The 18,993-nt window shown below is 40.7% G+C and overlaps 1 protein-coding gene across 3 annotated transcripts in view; it reads left to right on the top strand.

Annotated features, from left to right (window-relative positions):
• The first annotated feature begins 3,972 nt into the window (after positions 1-3,972).
• Positions 3,973-18,993, top strand: part of TRPM7 (transient receptor potential cation channel subfamily M member 7) — a 114,362-nt gene continuing 99,341 nt past the window's right edge. The window contains exon 1 of one of the 3 annotated variants that reach the window (XM_025472808.3): positions 3,973-4,291. In XM_025472808.3, the coding sequence (XP_025328593.1) occupies positions 4,289-4,291 (3 nt within the window). In that variant the 5' untranslated portion in view covers positions 3,973-4,288. The remainder of the gene's footprint in view (positions 4,292-18,993) is intronic. The other 2 variants (XM_035708777.2, XM_025472809.3) reach the window with 2 other exon arrangements.

Raw genomic sequence — 18,993 nt, 5'->3', positions numbered from 1 at the left:
ATTGTTTGGGTTGTTTGCTGACATTTACTGAGCCCTACCATGTTCCAGCACTGCTTACATGTGTTAGTTAATTTCAAACCATCCTTGACTCCTCTCTTTTCTCTCATACCCACATCCTATCTATCAGGTGATCTTTTGGCTCTATCTTCAAAATATATTTCTTTAAAAACTAAAAATGGATTTACGAAGGGCCTAGCAATTGCATTTATCTCAGAGTAATGACGAATTATTTTCATGGAGGAATTTGAACACAAATGTTCACAGCAACTTTGTAGTGGCCCAAACCTCCCTAGATGTCCTTCAAAAGCTGAATGGACAAACTGTGGTGATGCAGGGTAGTTGGAAGAAAGGCAGGCAGGGACAAGGTGGGCCCTTCTCTAAGAGGAAACCCACCCTTAAAAGGATTTTATGACACCCTGGAAGGAGCCCACCACCCTTTCCCACAGGATAGACAGATGATGAAAACCTGACCAGATCATAGGCACAGGGAGGGTTAATCAGATTATTATTATTTTTAAAAGATTTTACTTACTTATTCATGAGAGACAGAGAGAGCAGACAGGAGAGGCAGGCTCCATGCAAGGAGCCTGATGTGGGACTCGATCCCGGGACTCCAGTATCACACCCTAGGGCAAAGGCAGATTCCCAACCACTGAGCCACCCAGGCATCCCAGTTAATCAGGTTGAAACAGCCTGCCCACAAAGCCCATAAAAACCCCTAGACTTAGAACCACCATGGCAACACTTTGGGATCTCCTCTGTCTTTGGGAGCTTTGTACTCTATCATTCAAACTTTGCTATATGGCTCAGTAAACTTTGCTTTGCTGCCCACCACTCTGTCTGGTCTACCTCTTCATTTTTTTGAAGCAGCATGACCAAGAACGGCAGGGATGGAAGGAAAAGAAATCCTGTAACAGTCATACATTTTTATCATGGGGCGCTATTTGGCAATGAAGAAGAATAAATTGCTGGTGAAAGCAACAACTTGGATAAATCTCCAGGGAATTATGCTCAGGGAGGCTAGCCACCTGGGGATACATGTGGCATGATTCCATTTATGTAACAATTGTGCATAACATAATTAGGAGGCTAGGTTACAGACTGCTAGGTGTCAGAGGTTAGGTAGTGGGATGGGAGGGGTGTGGCTATAAAGGGGCAACAAGAGAGATCTCATGGTAATAGTACAGTTAAGTATCTTGTTTGGGTGGTTACTCCAGGCTACAGATGTGACAAAATTGTAAAGAGCTACACACAAACATATACACAAATGAGTGCATATATAACCAGTGAAATCTAAGTAAACTCTGGATTATGCCAATATCAATTTATTGGTTTTGATATTGTGCTGTGGTTATATGATATGTTGGGGGGAGGGAAGGAAGATATATTGGAGAAGTGAATTTGTACTTCTTAGTGTATTTCTTTGCAATCTCATACAATTCTACAATTATTTTAAAGGAAAAAATTCTAAATATACAAAGAAAAAATCTGAGTTCTTACAGTACCATGCTTTTTCATTTTTTTAAAGTCATATGTAACACTTCACTTAGTGCTTTAAATAGAGTGTAGTAGTAAATATTTGTTGAATTATAGCAAATAATCGGGCAAAGATAGGGAGGAGAATGAGTATGTGGTCCAGTAAGAGTGGGAAAGAGATGTCACTGACCAAAATGGAAACAGAGCCCCTATGGGAAAGAAGTGAGACAGAGCATTTAATGAACATTTTCTGAAACACTGGATTTGTCCATCTTGTTCATCACTAAACATTAAAGAGGGTTGTTCTTGACATAGTCTTGGGAATTCAGTATTTTTTTTTTAAAGATTTTATTTATTTATTCATGATAGTCACACAGAGAGAGACAGAGAGGCAGAGACACAGGCAGAGGGAGAAACAGGCTCCATGCACCGGGAGCCCGACGTGGGATTCGATCCCGGGTCTCCAGGATCTCGCCCCGGGCCAAAAGCAGGCGACAAACCGCTGCGCCACCCAGGGATCCCCTTTTTTTTTTAAATGAATAAAGTCATCCCCCAGAATTGATTGCTCACTAAAAGTCAGCATGTGTGAACCCCAGGGCTTCTGAAAACCTGTAAATTAAGGAATTATTTTCATTAGTTCAATTAAAGAATAATTATATTCTTTCTCACAGAGAGTGAGATTGAGCCCAGTGTTGGGCTGGTGGTGGAGCCTGCTTAAGATTCTCTTCCTCTGCCCCTCCCCCCCTTCCTGCTCTTCCTCTATCACATAAATCTTTAAAAATAAATAAATAAATGAAACGCACCAAGTTAGTAAGAGTTCTGGAGATAAGTGCCATGGAGCTATTCTATTACTTTTCTACATCCAAGCAACAGCTGAAGCACTTTGGGTACAAAAAAGGCCAGAGTCACAAGGACCGAGGAAAACAAAGTATTCTTATCTCATTGTATTTTGATTTACCCGTTTGTCTCCACCTTCTAGATTATAAACTCCCTTAGGGCAAGAAGTGTGTAGGCCCAGCTGAGATCTAGAAAATAACTATTTATTGAATGCATGCATAAATTAGCCAAAATCCCTGCCCCAAGGTGCTGATAATCTAGTAAGAAAGGTGTGACACATATAATAAAACATTTTTTTAACCTTGGTCCTGCTGGACCTGTCAGATGGGGAAGGAATACACAATACTTGAAGACTGTTGTTCATAAGTATGGCCAAAGCTTATGAGGTAAGTTTTCTTGGAGAGAAGATCCTACTTCCAAGAACTGTGGGTCATAACGTTTAAGCTATAGTTTATGCTGAGTGAAAGAAGCCAGACCGAAAAAAAAGTACATATTGTATGATTCCATTATATAAAACCCTGAAATATGCAAACTGGTCTATAGTGACAGAAAGCAGATTAGTGATTGCTAAGGGATGGGAATGGGGAGGAAAAGGAGGAAGGGATTACAAAGGGAGGGAAGAAACCTGTGGGGTGATGAACATGTTTACTGTCTTGATCATCATTTCATGAGTTTATCTACATGTATCAACACATGTCAGATTGTACATTTAAATATATGCAGATTATGCACATCAATTATTCCTCAATAAAGTTTTTTTTTAAAGATCTTATTTATTGATTGATGAGAAACAGAGAGGCAGAGACATAGGCAGAGGGAGAAGCAGGCTCCCTGCTGCAGAAGCAGCCCCGCGTGGGACTCAATCTCGGGACCCAGGGATCACGACCTGAGCCAAAGGCAGATGCTCCACCACTGAGCCACCCAGGTGTCCCATACAGTTATTTTTTAAAAAAGAGGTGCGATGGAGTCCCGCAATAGGGGATCGGAGGGACAAACTTTTTCCTTGGGAGCAGAAAGGTCATATGTGAAAAATAAGTTAGCAAACTATCGCTAAGACTCAAACCTGGGCTTAGCAAAGGAAAAAGAAAAGGCAGAGAGGCGTATAGTAGACCCGGGAACAACGGGCAGCGTTTGGGGAGGTGGGTGGCTGCGCGCTGTCGGTGGGGGACGTCGCTGGGGGGAAAGGATGGAGCCCAAGAGGTCAATCTGGGAAGAGTTCGTTCTGCCCAGAGTCTCAGGGAAGAACGTGACTTGGGGTGAGAAGATGATGTGGCGTTTTGGACGCGGAGACCAAGACCTGTCTCTAAGGCACAGACAAGGGGCGGGGAAAGGGCGCAGGAGAGCGTGGGCAGAGGCCGGTGGGGCCAGCGCGGCGGGAGGCCAGGCCAGCTCGCGGAGCCGAGCCCACGCCGCCGCCCCAGGCCGGAGCCCGGCGGCCCGGAACCTTCCCCCTCCACCGCTGCTCCCTCGAGTTCCATTCCGGGAGCGGAGACGCGCGTCCGGGCGAGTCCCGCGCAGGTATCCGACGGAGAGCCCCGCAGGGGAACCCGGCGCTGGTGGGTGGTGGGCGGTGGGCGGTGGGCGGGGGCGCCTCGCCCGGCGCGTGCGCGCGCGGCGCGCGGGGAGGCGGCCTGGGAGGGAGGGAGCGCGCGCCCTTCACGTGACCCAGCCCGCGGGCGGCGACGCACACGACGCGCCCCTCACGTGGTCTGTCTCCAGCCCCGTCGCCGGCGGAGGCGGGCGCGGGCGCGTCCCTGTGGCCAGTCACCCGGAGGAGTTGGTCGCACAATTATGAAAGACTCAGCTTCTGCTGCTAGCGCCGGAGCTGAGTTAGTTCTGAGAAGGTTTCCCTGGGCTGTCCTCGTCCGGCGGCCTCTGCTGCCGCCTCCGGAGACGCTTCCCGATAGATGGCTACAGGCCGCGGAGGAGGAGGAGGTGGAGTTGCTGCCCTTCCGGAGTCCGCCCCGTGAGGAGAATGGTACTGGACTCACGCAGGCCCCGGCGGGGGAATGGCCCTGGGGCTTGCGGGCGGCGACGGGGGAGGGCCTGCCCGGCCACGGTGCGTCCGGAGCCGTGCTTCCCGGGGCGACGGAGCCCCGAACTGCCTTGAGGCTTCCGGACTCGTCCCGGCGGGACGGGAGTGCAGGAGGCTCGGGGGTGAGGGGCAGGAAGCAGGTAGCAAGTCCGGCGCGACCGCTCGCCGCGGGAATCCCCGCAGCTGAGACCTGGCTCCGGCGAGGGCCCCTCGAGGCGGCCGGGGCGCGAGCCGCGAGTACCTGCGGGAGCCGAGCGGCCGCAGCGCGCCCGCCGCAGCGCTCAGCCTCCAAGCGCCGCATCTCCCGGGAGCGCGTTCTTCCTGGCGCCAGTTGCTGGCAGATAAGGGAGCCAAAGGCTCTGCTCAAGTTCTGCTTGGAAAGGGAAGGAGGGCTGGGAGGGAACAAAAAAGGGATAGAGGACACGGGTTTGGAGCTGTGCCTTGTTTGCTGCGCAGTGGATACTCCACAGGTACGTTTTCCTTTTGGGACCAACAGACGAGGGATTTGACGATACTGACGGTCGGTCTGGTTTCCACTCCTCTTTAGCAAGGATTAAGGACCTTTATTGGGGCGTTGCTGTAGGTACCCAGGCGATGTGCGTCTGGATTTATGTCCAGCTGCCTCGTCCGTGGCCTTAGAGAAGGAGGGTCGGGTCGGTCGTGGTTTAAACCCACGATGCGGAGTGGCGAGAGGGATTCGGTGCATTGCAGCTTTTAATGGAACTTTCTGTTGTTGTCAAGGCCGGGAATCACATTGGAAGATTTCTTACAAAGAAAGCAACTTAGATCGGGGACTTGAGGAGCGGGGAGTGTTTTTCTGGTATCTGAACCTGATAGGTTTCGTGCAAACATCTCTCCCTCTGCTGGAGTCTGGCAGGTTTACTTTTTTATCCAGAAGTTAATTCAAGTGCCACACAAAAGTGAAACCACGAATGTAGTTATACTTTGAATAAATAGCGCACCTTACACTATTTGCCACCTTCTATAGCAATGTAAACTCAATAAAAGCATCATTTAATTTTTTTCCTTGATTTTAAGGAAGGCTTGCCGACACCAGATTTTTAAATTTATTACTTAAATGGGTTTTAAGAGAATCTGTTTTGGGGGGGGGAAAGTTGAATCACAGTGTCTTTTTAGTGGAAAAAGGAAACCATTAATACTGACTCTTCAGTGATGTGTCTAGGGCTTTTCAGCATTTCAGCATTCAGCATTATAACATAGCATTTCAGCATTTTGAAAAACATTTTTAGACACCTAGAAAATGGAAATCAAGGTGATTCATCATCTTCAAGCCAGACAACTTTGTTTCTAATGACTTTCTAGTAAAAGTCTATAATTTCTTAGTCTTACTTCAGGTGCTCTTCTTAAATCCAGCCTCTTGATGTTTTGCTGCCTACATGCTTTGAAACCCAACCTTCAAAAATTAAGATATGGTATGAGTTTCTCCTGTTTCTGCTGTCTTTTCATTCATGTCCAGTTTTTTTAATAGCAGATATTCCCCCCCAATATGTTTGTGTACATAAATTGTGCACTATCTGTGGAACACAGTATGAACTCAGTGTTGGTTATACATGCTAACAATCCTGTTGATTCTACAGGGAGAAAATCTCACTCTAAATTATAGGTCAACTCTGTGACCTAAAAGTTCATCAAAACATGTATCTACACTGTATAATTCTTACTGTAAACTTATTTAAAGTGTTTGCTTCTTGAGGGGCACCCAGGTGGCTCAGTTGGTTGAGCGTCTGACTCTTGATTTTGGCTCAAAGACCTGGGTTCAAGCCCTGTGTGGGGCTCCCCACTCAGGGGAGAGTCCGCTTGTCTCCCTCTCTCTGTCCATCCCCAGCTCACACACACTCTCTTTCAAATAAATCCATAAATCTTAAAAAAAAAAAAAAATTGCTTCTGGTAATCAGGTTTTTCTTTGACACTAAAAGAATGCCTACAAAATTTGAAGCTTCAATTAGTCAACCAACCAACCAAAACAAAGCAAAACAAAACAAACCACACCAAAAGCACAAGTTTAAAAACTGGAGTGCAATCAAATTTTGTACAGAACTGTCTACCATGGCTATAGAAATATTTGTTTTACTCATTTGGTATCGCTTATTTAATGTTTAACATATTCTAAGCACTGTGATAGGCATTGGAGTGACAATGTGTAGAAAGTGTTTTCCACTTTCAAACAGCTTACATAGATCTAGTTGTCAGTGGAAGATGCATACATCATAAAACAAACATTAAGTGTCTCTTCTATTGCAGACACTGGTACTTAGTAGTTTTGAAAGGCAGTAAAGGCAAGATAGGCAAATGCCAGAAGGATACTGTGATACTATTGCATAGATTACTTTGAAAATATGGAATAATCAGAGTAAAGAAAGTCTGGGTGGGTTTGCACAAAAGCTGATTGTAGAGGTGAGTCTTACAGTGTCATTAGGATTTGGAATTAATCTGGAAATAGAAGGGACATTGAATTGGTTTTAGTCCAGGGGAACTTGAGCTTTAGAAAAGAAGAACATCCTTAGTTTATTCTGGGAACTACTGTACAAGTACTTTATGTAGTTGGGAACGAGTAGAGTATGGGATGATATGGGATACTGGTGGGAGTATTTCAGAGACAGATAAGAACAAGATGATTTCTCTTCCTTCCTTCCTTCCTTCCCTTCCTCTTTCTTTCTTTCTTTCTTTCTTTCTTTCTTTCTTTCTTTCTTTCTTTCTTTCTTCTTTCTTTCTTTCTTTCTTTCTTTCTTTCTTTCTTTCTTTCTTTCTTTCTTTCTCTTTCTTTTTCTTCCTCCTTTCCTTTCCTTTCCTTTTTCCCCTTTCCTTTCCTTTCCTTTCCTTTCCTTTTTCTTTTTCTTTCAAGATTTATTGGAGAGAGAGTGCGTGCGCATGCGTGAGGGGAGGGCCGAGGATGGAGAGGGAGAGAATCTCAAACTCCCCTGCTGATTGCAGAGCCTGATGCAGGGCTCTATCTAACAACCCCAAGATCATGTCCTGATCTGAAACCAAGAGTTGGACCCTCAGCCAATTGAGCCACCCAGGCGTTCCAAGGATTATATGTTCTGAGGGCAATGTATGTCATGCAAAGAAGTTTAGATTTCGTACGGAAGATGTTAGGAATCTACTTTAAAAAGCATTATGGAGGGTAAATGGTGTGTGTTTAAATTGAAAAGAGAGACCCATAAGGAGGAGGCTACAGCAAGACTCTGACCAAATATCAAGGGCGTGAAACAAAGTAGTAGAAGGAACAGATTGAGATGTTTAGGAGTTAGAATATTATTCAGAACTTGGTTACTTTTGTGGAGTAAAGTGTGTGTGTGTTGGCAAATGTCAGTTATAAGAACTAGACATAAAAACATGTTATAACTGAAGTCATTAAAATATGCAAATGTAATTCTTAAAAGGCAATACTTAAAATGCACATTTTGGGTTTTGATTTTTAAATGAAGGGCTGTTCAAGTGCAAGCAGTTGCAAAAGTTTGAGAGTTCCACCAATCAGATATTTTTGGCCTTGTGCTCTGATATTCTCTCTCTTTAACATTCTAATATGGGAGATTTCACACATACAGAAATATAATAGAAGAATGAATCATGATACATCCATGACCACTTTGACACTTTGAAATGTGTATTTTGTGTCTTCTGTTATTCCTCCCATTACTCCTCAGATGGAAAACTTAAAAGCAAATCTCAGATATATTTCATTTATAAATACTTCATTGCATATATCTCCAAAAAGACAAGGATTCTTAACACATCTACATTGCTACTAGCACACCTGAAAAATTAGTAATTTTAAATATTATTAAATATTCAGCATATTTTCCTGATTGTTTCATATTTTTTTCAGTTGGTTTATTTAAATCAGGATTCAAAGAATTCCATACAGTATCTGCTAAGTCTTTCAGTCTCTAGTAACCCCTCTTTTTTTGTCTTGTCATTTACTATTTATTTAATGAGAAAAATCAAGATCATTTGCTCTATAGAATTAGCCACAGTTTGGATTTTGTTGGATGCATCCATATAGCATGATGTAACTTGTTTCTCCTCTATTTCCTGTGGTTAATCTAAAGACTTGATCAGATTGTAGTATGATATTTTGGCAAGAGTACTTCACAGGTCGTGGTATGTATCTTGTATTGCATCACATTAAGAAGCACATGCTTTCTGGTTGTTTTTCTTTTTTCTTTTTTCTTTTCTTTCTTTCTTTCTTTATTTTTTTTATGTTGAGATTGACCAGCGGTGGTGTTAGCTGCCTGATGTTTTAGTTGTGAAGTTCTTGGTCAGATATTTACATAATAGTTTTAGTAGTAGCCACTGATTATTGTCATTGATCTATTACTTCATTCTAGGTTTCTCTTTCCCCTTATTTTTTGTTTTTGTTTTGTGTTTTGTTTAGAGAGCATGAGTGGGGGAGAGGGAAAAGGAGAGTCAAACAGACTCCATGTCCAGTGTAGAACCTATGTGGGCTTTGATCATGACCTGAGCGGAAATGAAGAGTTGGACATTAAGTGAGCCACTCAGGCTCCCCTCCTCTTATTTGAGGAACTTTTCAGCATATGATTAAATTTTACAGTTTTTTTTTTTTTTAAGTGACTGCTCCTTAAGTGCGTGCTTTTCTTCTTCTTCTTTTTTTTTTTTTTTAAAGATTTATTTATCTAAGAGACAGTGTGCAGGAGTTGGGTGCAGGAGCAGAGGGAGAGGGAAAGGGAGAGAGGTCCAAACAGGGACCCCTGCTGAGTGTAGAGCTGATGTGGGGCTGGATCCCATGACCCCTGAGTTCATGACCGGAGCTGAAATCAAGAGTCAGATGCTTAAATGATTGAGCCACCAGGGCCATTAAGTGCCTGTTTTAAGTTTGAGTAACTAGAGGTACCCAAATTCAGAATAGTTGAGATTAGTTTAGAATGAGCAATATTTGATTATATGTGGGGATTTGAATTGAATTACTTACGTGAGTTGATATAAAAGTACTTAGGTATATGTCATGTTTAGAAGGAGCTTTGCAACTATTAGATTAGTTTGAATATGGATGAAATATTTGACTTAGAAAATTGGACCTCTTCTGGTTTATCTTTAAAAATGATTGTTTCTGGGGATCCCTGGGTGGAGCAGCGGTTTGGCCCCTGCTTTTGGCCCAGGGCGCGGTCCTGGAGACCCGGGATCGAGTCCCACGTCGGGCTCCCGGTACATGGAGCCTGCTTCTCCCTCTGCCTGTGTCTCTGCCTCTCTCTCTCTCTATCATAAATAAGTTAAAAAAATAAAAAAAAATGATTGTTTCAAATTTGAGTTAAGCTAATACTTTGTTATTTTGTTGATCCTTTGGTCCAGTTCAACTTGGATTTGGAAAATTACTCTGGATCTTTTGGGGGAATCTGTGTTTAGTTTCTTGACTAAAGATTTTAGAACCTTGTTGAAGAAATTTTGGTGTATGGAGGTAAGCAGTTGTTTTGAAGTTGGTAGACCTGGCTCTTCACGTAAGCATCTTTGCCAAATCATACTCTTTGACGAGCACTACTGTTAACGTTCCCTGTAAAAAGCAGATGGTAATCTTTCTTCTACTTGATCTTGGGAGCAATACTAGGACTGAAGTTTGTAAAACACTATTTTTCTCTCCTTGCATCATGAAAACATGTTGATAATTTAACATCTCAACTGTTTAGCTACCAGACTGCTGGAAACCACAACTTGTGGGGAGATCCAGCTCCTCATGGAAAGAAAAAAACTTGAGTTACGCCATTATTGGGAATATAGCAACCTTGAGCCCAGAGTTCACGGATTGAAAATATGTACAAAGTGAAATTTAATAGGTTTAGTTACTGTTTTCCTCTGACAGTTCAGTAGGACATTGAGAATGAACAGAAGGAAAGTTACCTGAGAAGCAGACTATTATTATAAGACTCAAGAAACATTAACCAGACTGGAAAGATAGGGCTATAATTCACCCTTTAGTATGCGAACCATTGGTCTTCCTTGTCTTAGAGAATATAGTATATAATACTAATACCCAGAAGGTACTCTTGATTAATAAGAAAAGTTTGTAATAGGCTTTAGAGAGATTTTTCAAAATATTAGCCAACATGTATTAATATTTAGCTGTGGTCATTGTTTTAAATGCTTTACATATATCATTGCATATTAATACTCTCAAGAAAATTCTGTGAAGTAGATTGTTTTTTCCTCCATTTGTAAGGAACAGAAGCAAAAATCGTTCACCAAAGGTCCTAAAGCCACTAGGTGGATAGAGTAGGTATTAACTCACCAAATTAGGCACTTGGAGAAGGACCTTGATATTGAGAGGCATATATATTTGTGAGATCTAAGATGGCCAGTGTTATGTTAAGTCATTAAAAAAAAGTATTACCCTAAAAAAATTTATATACCATGTTTTCAAATGCTATAAAACTTAGAATTTCCTTTATTACCAAATTTCTATGTAATAATCTTATGATTATTCATAGTTCAGTTATATACGTTGTATTTTGACAAAGTACAGAGACTTACTAGTCAGAGGGGATCCTTAGTAGTTGGAAAAGTCATTTATTAAACTAAGATTTCTGTGATGTGTAGAACTCTTGAATAAAAACTATAGAAACCTAACATGAATGTATCAATAAAGTGTCACATTACTCAGGTTAGAGAATAGGTTGATATGGTTTATTCACAGAATGGAGTCTGCAGTTTTATAATAGAGAATGTCCTAATATTTTCTTTAGATTTCTCTTTTTCAGATTAGCTTCTGTGGCATCATCTGAAAACATACCAGTCATTGAGTTAGATTAATGTAATGGATTCGTTTAATTCAGTGGATTCTGTTGCTTTGGAAAAAAAATACTTTATTGGGTAATAAGGAGCCAGGAAGAAGAGTGAAGAATTTAAATTGTATTATTTGACTGCAGGGATATAACATTTTATTTTATTTTATTTTATTTTATTTTATTTTATTTTATTTTATTTATTTTTTTTTTTTAAATTTATTTATTCATGATAGTCACACGGAGAGAAAGAGAGAGGCAGAGACACAGGCAGAGGGAGAAGCAGGCTCCAAGCACCGGGAGCCCGATGTGGGATTCGATCCCAGGTCTCCAGGATCGCGCCCTGGGCCAAAGGCAGGCGCCAAACCGCTGCGCCACCCAGGGATCCCCGGATATAACATTTTAAAATAAATGTATAGGGCAGCCAGGGTGGCTCAGCGATTTAGCGCCGCCTTCAGCCCAGGGTGTGATCCTACAGACCCAGGGTTCCAGTCCGTCGGGCTCCCTTCATGGAGCCTGCTTCTCCCCCTGCCTGTGTGTCTGCCTCTGTCTCTGTCTCTGTCTCTCTCTCTCTCTCTGTCTATCATGAATAAATAAATAAAATCTTTAAAAAATAAAAATAAAATAAATGTATATAATTTGAATTATTTGGTAATTTTTGTTATAGAATTCAGATAGATGAAAGTGTGATGATAATATAATAGGCATCCATGTTCCTGCCACGTGGCTTTAGAAATAAAATATTACAGATAAAATTGAAACCTCACATGTACTCCATCAAAATCCCATTCCACTTTCTACTTCTGCAGACATAACTATTATCCTGTTGTTCCTTTGCATGCTTTTGTAGTGTTCTAAATATATATATATATACACACACATGTCTATATAAAGAGAACATATATAATACATAGTGGTTTTGGGTATTTATGTTTTATATATATATGGACTTTTTATGGACTTTGTTGGTTTCACAGAGAGAAGCAGGCTCCATGTAAGGATCCTGATGTAGGACTTGATCCCGGAACTCCAGGATCATGCCCTGAGCCAAAGGCAGATGCTCAACCACTGAGCCACCCTGGTGTCCCCTTTGTTGTTTTTTTTAACCAACATTAAGTTTTGGATATTTATTCATCTTAATAATACATGTAAGGTCTAGCTCATGCCTTTGATTTATTTTTCTTTATCTTTATTTCCATTGAAAATTAACATTTCTTCTACTTCTCTATAAGACAGCCTCATTGGGTTTGCTTAGAGTAGCTTTTTAGCTCACCCTTTTTTACTGCTGTATATTATTCCATTATATGAATATTATTTATTGTCCATTTTACTGTTATTGGGTATTTTGATTATTTTCAGTTTTTTACAAATAATGGTGCAGCATTCTTGTATGTATCATCTTATGTACAAGTGCGAGAATTTTTCTAGGATGCATATATCTGGAAGTAGAACTGCTAAATCATAGGATATGTGCATCCATCTTCAACTTTATAGACATTGTCAAAGTGTTTGTATGGTGTATATTCCCTATAAAGTATATGAGAATCCTCAGTTATTTCAACGTCTTTGCCATACTTCATCGATTGAGTTGTTTTATTTTGCCAGACTCATGAATGTGAAATAGTTTCTCGTTGTTTTAATTTGCCTGTCACTGACTACTAATACTGAATATTTCGGCCTATGGGTTTTGGCTGTGGTTCCCTCCTTTCTGGTGAATTGCCTGTTTATAACCTTTGCTCAGTTTTCTGTTGGATTATCTTCTTATTTATTTACTTGTAGTTCTTTATCCTGAATACTATTCTTGGGGGGGTGGGGTAGTTTATGAGCTGCAAATATTTTCTCCAGCATATAGGTTTTTTTTTTTTAAATATTTTATTTATTTATTCATGAGAGACACAGAGAGAGGCAGAGATATAGGCAGAGGGAGAAGCAGGCTCCTTGCAGGGAGCCCCACGCGGGACTTGATCCCAGACCTCGGGATCACACCCTGAGGCGAAGGCTGACGCTCAACTGCAGAGCCACCCAGGCGTCCTTCCAGTGTATAGCTTTTTGATTTTTCACTTGATTAATGGTACGTGATTTACTTATTTTTAGATTGTTGATGTACATTGGTTTTTAATTTAGTATAATTTATCAGTATTTTCTTGTTTTTTTTCTTTTAAGTTTTATTTATTTAGTAATTTCCATACCGTGGGGCTTGAACTCACAGCCCCAAGGTCAAGATTCTCACATTCTTGCCTGAGTCAGCAGGCATCCCATCATTGTTTTCTTTCTTTTCTTTTCTTTTCTTTTCTTTTCTTTTCTTTTCTTTTCTTTTCTTTTCTTTTTCTTTTCTTTTCTTCTTTTCCTTTCTTTTCTTTTCTTTTTTTCTTTTCTAAGATTTTATTTATTTATTCATGAGACGCACAGAGAGAGAGGCAGAGACATAGGCAGAGGGAGAAGCAGGCTCCATGCAGGGAGCCCGACAACGTGGGACTCAATCCCTGGTCTCCAGGATCACGCCCTGGGCTACTGGGGCTGCCCCCATCATTGTTTTCTTTATAGCACATGTCTTTTCTTTTCCTGAGGTCATAAAGTTATTCTAATTTTTTTTTTTTGGTAGAAGTTCTTTTAAAAATTTTTTTTAAAGATTTTATTTATTTATTTGAGAGAGAGCAAGACAGCATGAGCAGGGGAGAGGGAGAAGGAGAAACAACAGACTCCCTACTGAGCAGAGAGCCCAACACCAGGCTCAATTCCAGGACAATGAGATCATGACATGAGCCAAAGGCAGATGCTTAACCTGCTGAGCCACCCAGGCACCCCATTTTTTGTAGAAATTTTAAAGTTTGGCTTTATACATTTCAACTTTAATCCATCTAGTATTCATTTTTGGATGTAGTGTAATAGTTCATATACAAAGAGTAAATAAATAATTCATATTTTCTCCTGATTTGTATTGCTTTCTCCATCACACACCAAGTGTCCTTAAAGGCAAGTTTCTGTTTCCAAGTGAATTATGCCATTGTTCTGTTTGTTAGTTCAGTTACTTAGTATCTTAGGGTCCTAGGTATGGCATAATGCAACTGCACACACTTTTCTTCCCCTCCACCCCGTTTTTTTAAGATTTTATTTATTCATGAGAGGCACAGAGAGAGAGGCAGAGACATAGGCAGAGGGAGAAGCAGGCTCCATGCAGGGAGCCCGATGTGGGACAAAATCCTGGGACTCCAAGATCACGCCCTGGGCTGAAGGCAGACACTTAACCGCTAAGCCACCCACACATCTCCACACACTTTTCTTTATCAAATTATTTTCTATCCCACAAATCAAGGGCAATATTGGGGTGTTACACAACCAAGGTAGCAATATCCATGAGGTCACCAGGAAAGCAAAACAGAAAATAAGGTTGGATGTAGTTGGACTCTCTTTACAAACATAGTTATGGTATGAATTTGATTCAGTTTAATTTTTTAAAACATAAAATTTGACTTATTTCACAGAGGCTTTTCTTTTTTTTTGGGGGGGGGGTCGTTTATTTATTCATTCATGAGAGAGAGAGAGAGAGAGGCAGAGACATAGGCAGAGGGAGAAGCAGGCTCCACACAGGGAGTCTGGTGCTTGACTTGATCCTGGTACTCTGGGATCATACCCTGAGGCGAAGGCAGATGCCCAATTGCTGAGCCACCCAGGCATCCCTCCACAGAGGCTTTTCAATAGTGTCTTTAAGACCCTCTCAGAGGGTTCACATCTGAATTATCAACAGTTCCTAATTACTAGTTAAATAGTTGGCAGCTAATTAAGAGAAAGAACAAAACTCTAAAGTAAGGGCCTGTAAGAGTGCCAGAAGGTCAAATGAGTTGGTCTGTGCCAGAGGAAGTCAGAGTGCCAGTCTGTTTCAGCATTTTGCTTTGGGCTAGTCTTAATTTTTGTCGCTGTCTGTGCCACTGTTGGCAGGTGTATTGACCTATGTACAAATTTTTCACATAAGTCAAAATATCTATGTTTGTAATTTCATTTAATTTTTTAAAATATTTTATTTATTTGAGGGGAGGGCAGAAGGAAAGGGCAAGAGTCTCAAGCTGGCTCCATGGTAAGCATGGATCCTAGTGTGGGCTGCTTCTCATAATCCTGTGATCACAGTCTGAGCCAAAACCAAGAGTTAGACACAACTGACTATGTCACCCAGATGCCTTTGTCAATTTTTTAAGTATATACATTTTATTAATATACAGACTCCTTTTTGATTTTTCTTTTCCTTTTGAGTATGTGTCACATTTTCCTGTTTTTTAAGTCTAGTAGTTTTGAATTGTATTATAGACACTGAATATCATATATATATATATGGATATCTTATAAACTCTGCATTCTGTTATAGTTCTCTGAAGACTTGATTTTTCTTAACGGAGTTGTTAGGAACTCAGTGTTTATGTTGCCCCCGATTTATTTATTTATTTTTTTTTAAAGATTTTAACTATTTATTTGACAGAGAGTGAATGAGCACAAATGGGAAGTGGCAGGCAGAGAGTGAGGAAGACACGGGCTCTCAACTGAGCAGAAAGCCCGACATGGGGTTCCATCCCAGGACTCTGGGATCGCAACTCTAGCCGAAGGGAGACACTCAACTGACTAGCCACCCAGGTGCCCCAATGCCCCCGAATTCTTTGTTGAAGCCCTAACCTCCAGTGTGATGGCACTTGGAGTTGGGGGTCTTTGGGAGGTAATTAGGTTAGATGGTCATGGGGGTAGGGCCCTTATAAAAAGAAACAACAGAGAGCTTGTTCTCTCTACTGTGTGAATACGGTAAGACAGCTATCTGCAACCCAAGGAGAGAGCTTTTACCAGACGCTGACTCTTGGCACATTCATCTTGGATTATAGTTTCTGTAACTAAAAAAAGTAAATGTTGGTTGTTTAAGCCACCTAGCTTATGGTATATGTTATGGCAGTCAGAGCAGACTAGGATAGTAGTTGATTCACTTGACTATAATAAAATTCCATACTCTTGTCTCTTGTGGGTAGCAAAAGTGTCTGTTCAGTTATTTTATTCTTAATTGGACTGCCATATGTACATACTTTATGGGTCTGCTAGAGATTTGAGCAGAGTTAATATGCAGTATTTAGGATACCCTTTATGTGACTTTCTCCTTTAAAGAAAGGCCTTTTCCCATCCCTTTATAGCTGCTTTGTCACCTTGGACTTTGTATTTTGGTTTTTTAAGCCAGTAAGACTGGGATTTCTGTTGAAGTTTTTAGTTGTTCAGTAGTGTGGAGCAGTATTGTTATCAGGCAAAAAGCCTTAAAAAATGAGAAACTCATCTAGTTCTGTTCTTTAATTAAAAGTATAGACGCCAGTCAATTTCTGCCTGCTTTTTGTCTTTAGTATGGTTAATTAGTTTTTTGTTATTTTATTTTATTTTATTTTATTTATTTTATTTTTTAAGATTTTATTTGTTTATTCATGAGAGAGAGAGAGGCAGAGACACAGGCAGAGGGAGAAGTAGGCTCCATGTAGGGAGCCCAACGCGGGACCTGATCCCGGGTCTCCAGGTTCATGCCCTGGGCCAAAGGTGACACCAAACTGCTGAGCCACCCAGGCTTCCCTTTGTTTTTATTTTGTCCGGAGTTTATGGTGGGTTATCTGTGGGAGGGTTAGTCTAGTAGAACCAACATAGCTGGCAGCTCCTTTCTAATTCTAATATGTAGACTCTTAGTATTCAGTTGTAAAAGTAGACTGATTTTCACATTACCTTGAAATAGAATTTTTAAAGCAATTTTTAATTCCCCCCCCCCTAATTTTTTGTCATTAGCATCTAGGCAGGAAGGATATGCTGGTACTGACTTATGGAAAGAATAAAGTATGTTAGAAAGTTTATTTATAATATATGTGCACCTTATTGCTGAAAGACAGAATATGGAATTTTGAAGCATTATTGAGATTTGACAATGTCTCAGGCATTATGCTGAAGCACCTTCCATGGATCATTTCGTTTTATCTTTAGAGCAACATTGTAAGGTAAGTATTATTATTAGTTCAAAAGGTCAGAAACTTGCTTAAGATTGCATGAATAGCACGAAGCTATAGTTCTAACAGGTTACTCTGACTCCAGAATTTCACTGGAGACCACAGAGGGATCTTCAAGTTTCAATTTCACTGAAGACCACAGAGGGATCTTTAAGTTTCTTTCTAGGACTGGGGTGTCTGTGTGGCTCACTCAGTTAAGCATTGGACTCATGATTTCAATTCAGGCCATGATTTCAAGGTTGTGAGATTTGTCCTGCATGGGCTGAGGCCTGCTTAAGATTCTCTATCCCTCTCCCTCTGCCCTGCCCACTCACTTGCTCTTTCTATCGCCTCCTCTCTCCAAATAAATAAATAAAGCCTTTTTAAAAAAGTTTCTTTCTAGTGCTAACATTCTGTGATTATAGTTAGTTTTTACTTTACCTGACTTTAAATTTTGGAATTTAGAGGTTTGTGTTTGTAGTGTGCCACCTCTTGGTAAAATTCAGTAATGGCAGCTGATGAAAAGGAAGAAGAGAAGTATAAAGTTAGGAATTGATATATGTGTTTAGAATCTAGGGCACATTTCATTGGGTATCTGATGGCAGAGCAGAAACTCAGAATTTCAGAAATTGCAGAATCTATCATTGAGAAGGATTTATAACCCTCACCTGGGGTATATGACTATTAGGTGTATGAAGCCAATCTCTAATGTAATAAATGAGGGCCGTGAACAATAAGAATGCTCCGTGAGGGAGAATACATTTAAATTTTGATAGCTATACAAAGTAAAAGGCCCTTGATATAGACAAAATTGGTGAATATTTAAGGTAGAGGAAACCATAAGTGATAGTCTTGAAACATGATAATGTTATTTATGTCTCTGTAGGCACAGAATTTGGTAAAAAATTGTGGGCATCAAGAGTGATACAATTTAAGTTATTTAGGAAACCGTTTCACTGAAGTTTTTGGATGGATTTGCCAGTTAGAAACTATTATGGAAGAGCTGAGGTTGTGAAGGGATAGTACTGACTGTTTAGAAGAAGAATAATAAAATAAGACTTTTTGGGAGCAAGATTTATACTAGATCTTGAAATGCAACAGCATACCTGTCTTAAATAGTTATATATTTTATCATAAAATACTCAAAAAACGAATATTTATTTATTTATAAAATTTTTAAAGTTTTTTTTTTTTTTTTTTTGTAAAGATTTTATTTTTTCATGAGAGAGACACACAGAGAGAGAGAGAGAGGCAGAGACACAGACAGAGGGAGAAGCAGGCTCCATGCAGGGAGCCCAACACAGGACTCAATCCTGGGTCTCCAGGATCAGGCCCTGGGCTGAAGGCGGCGCTAAACCGCTGAGCCACCAGGGCTGCCCAAAAAATGAATAAAGTGACTAATGTGTTGTAGGTTGATGGTGATTGGAAAAGGCCATTATTTCTGGAGAAAAGCTAGACATATGTACTCAAAACACTAGATTTTTTGCTCAGCAGTGTTTTGATTTTATTGTTATATAAAAATTTGAATGCTTTTTTGGGGGAGTGGGCAGGGGCAGCACAGAACTTGATGTGGGGCTTGATCTTATGACCTCTGAGTTTATGACCTGAGCCAAAATCAAGAGTCAAATGCTTGGGCACCTGGGTGGCTCAGTGGTTGAGCATCTGCCTTTGGTTCAGGTCATTATCCTGGGGTCCTGGGATGGAGTCCCACAACAGGCTCCCCACAGAGAGCTTTCTGCTCCCTTTGCCTATGTCTCTGCCTCTCTCATGAATAAATAAAGTCTTAAAAAAAAAAAAGAAGTCAAATGCTTAACTGACTGATCCACCCAGGCACCCTTTAAATGCTTTTTCTATTGAAATTTCTGCAGGAAAAGTAACTTTGTTAATGAACATCTAAAATTCTTTAGCC

The sequence above is a fragment of the Canis lupus genome, chromosome 30, assembly GCF_003254725.2.
Source record: "Canis lupus dingo isolate Sandy chromosome 30, ASM325472v2, whole genome shotgun sequence".
NCBI lineage: Eukaryota > Metazoa > Chordata > Mammalia > Carnivora > Canidae > Canis > Canis lupus.
Note: the sequence above shows the minus strand (reverse complement) of the source record. Positions and strands in the feature narration are given on the sequence as shown.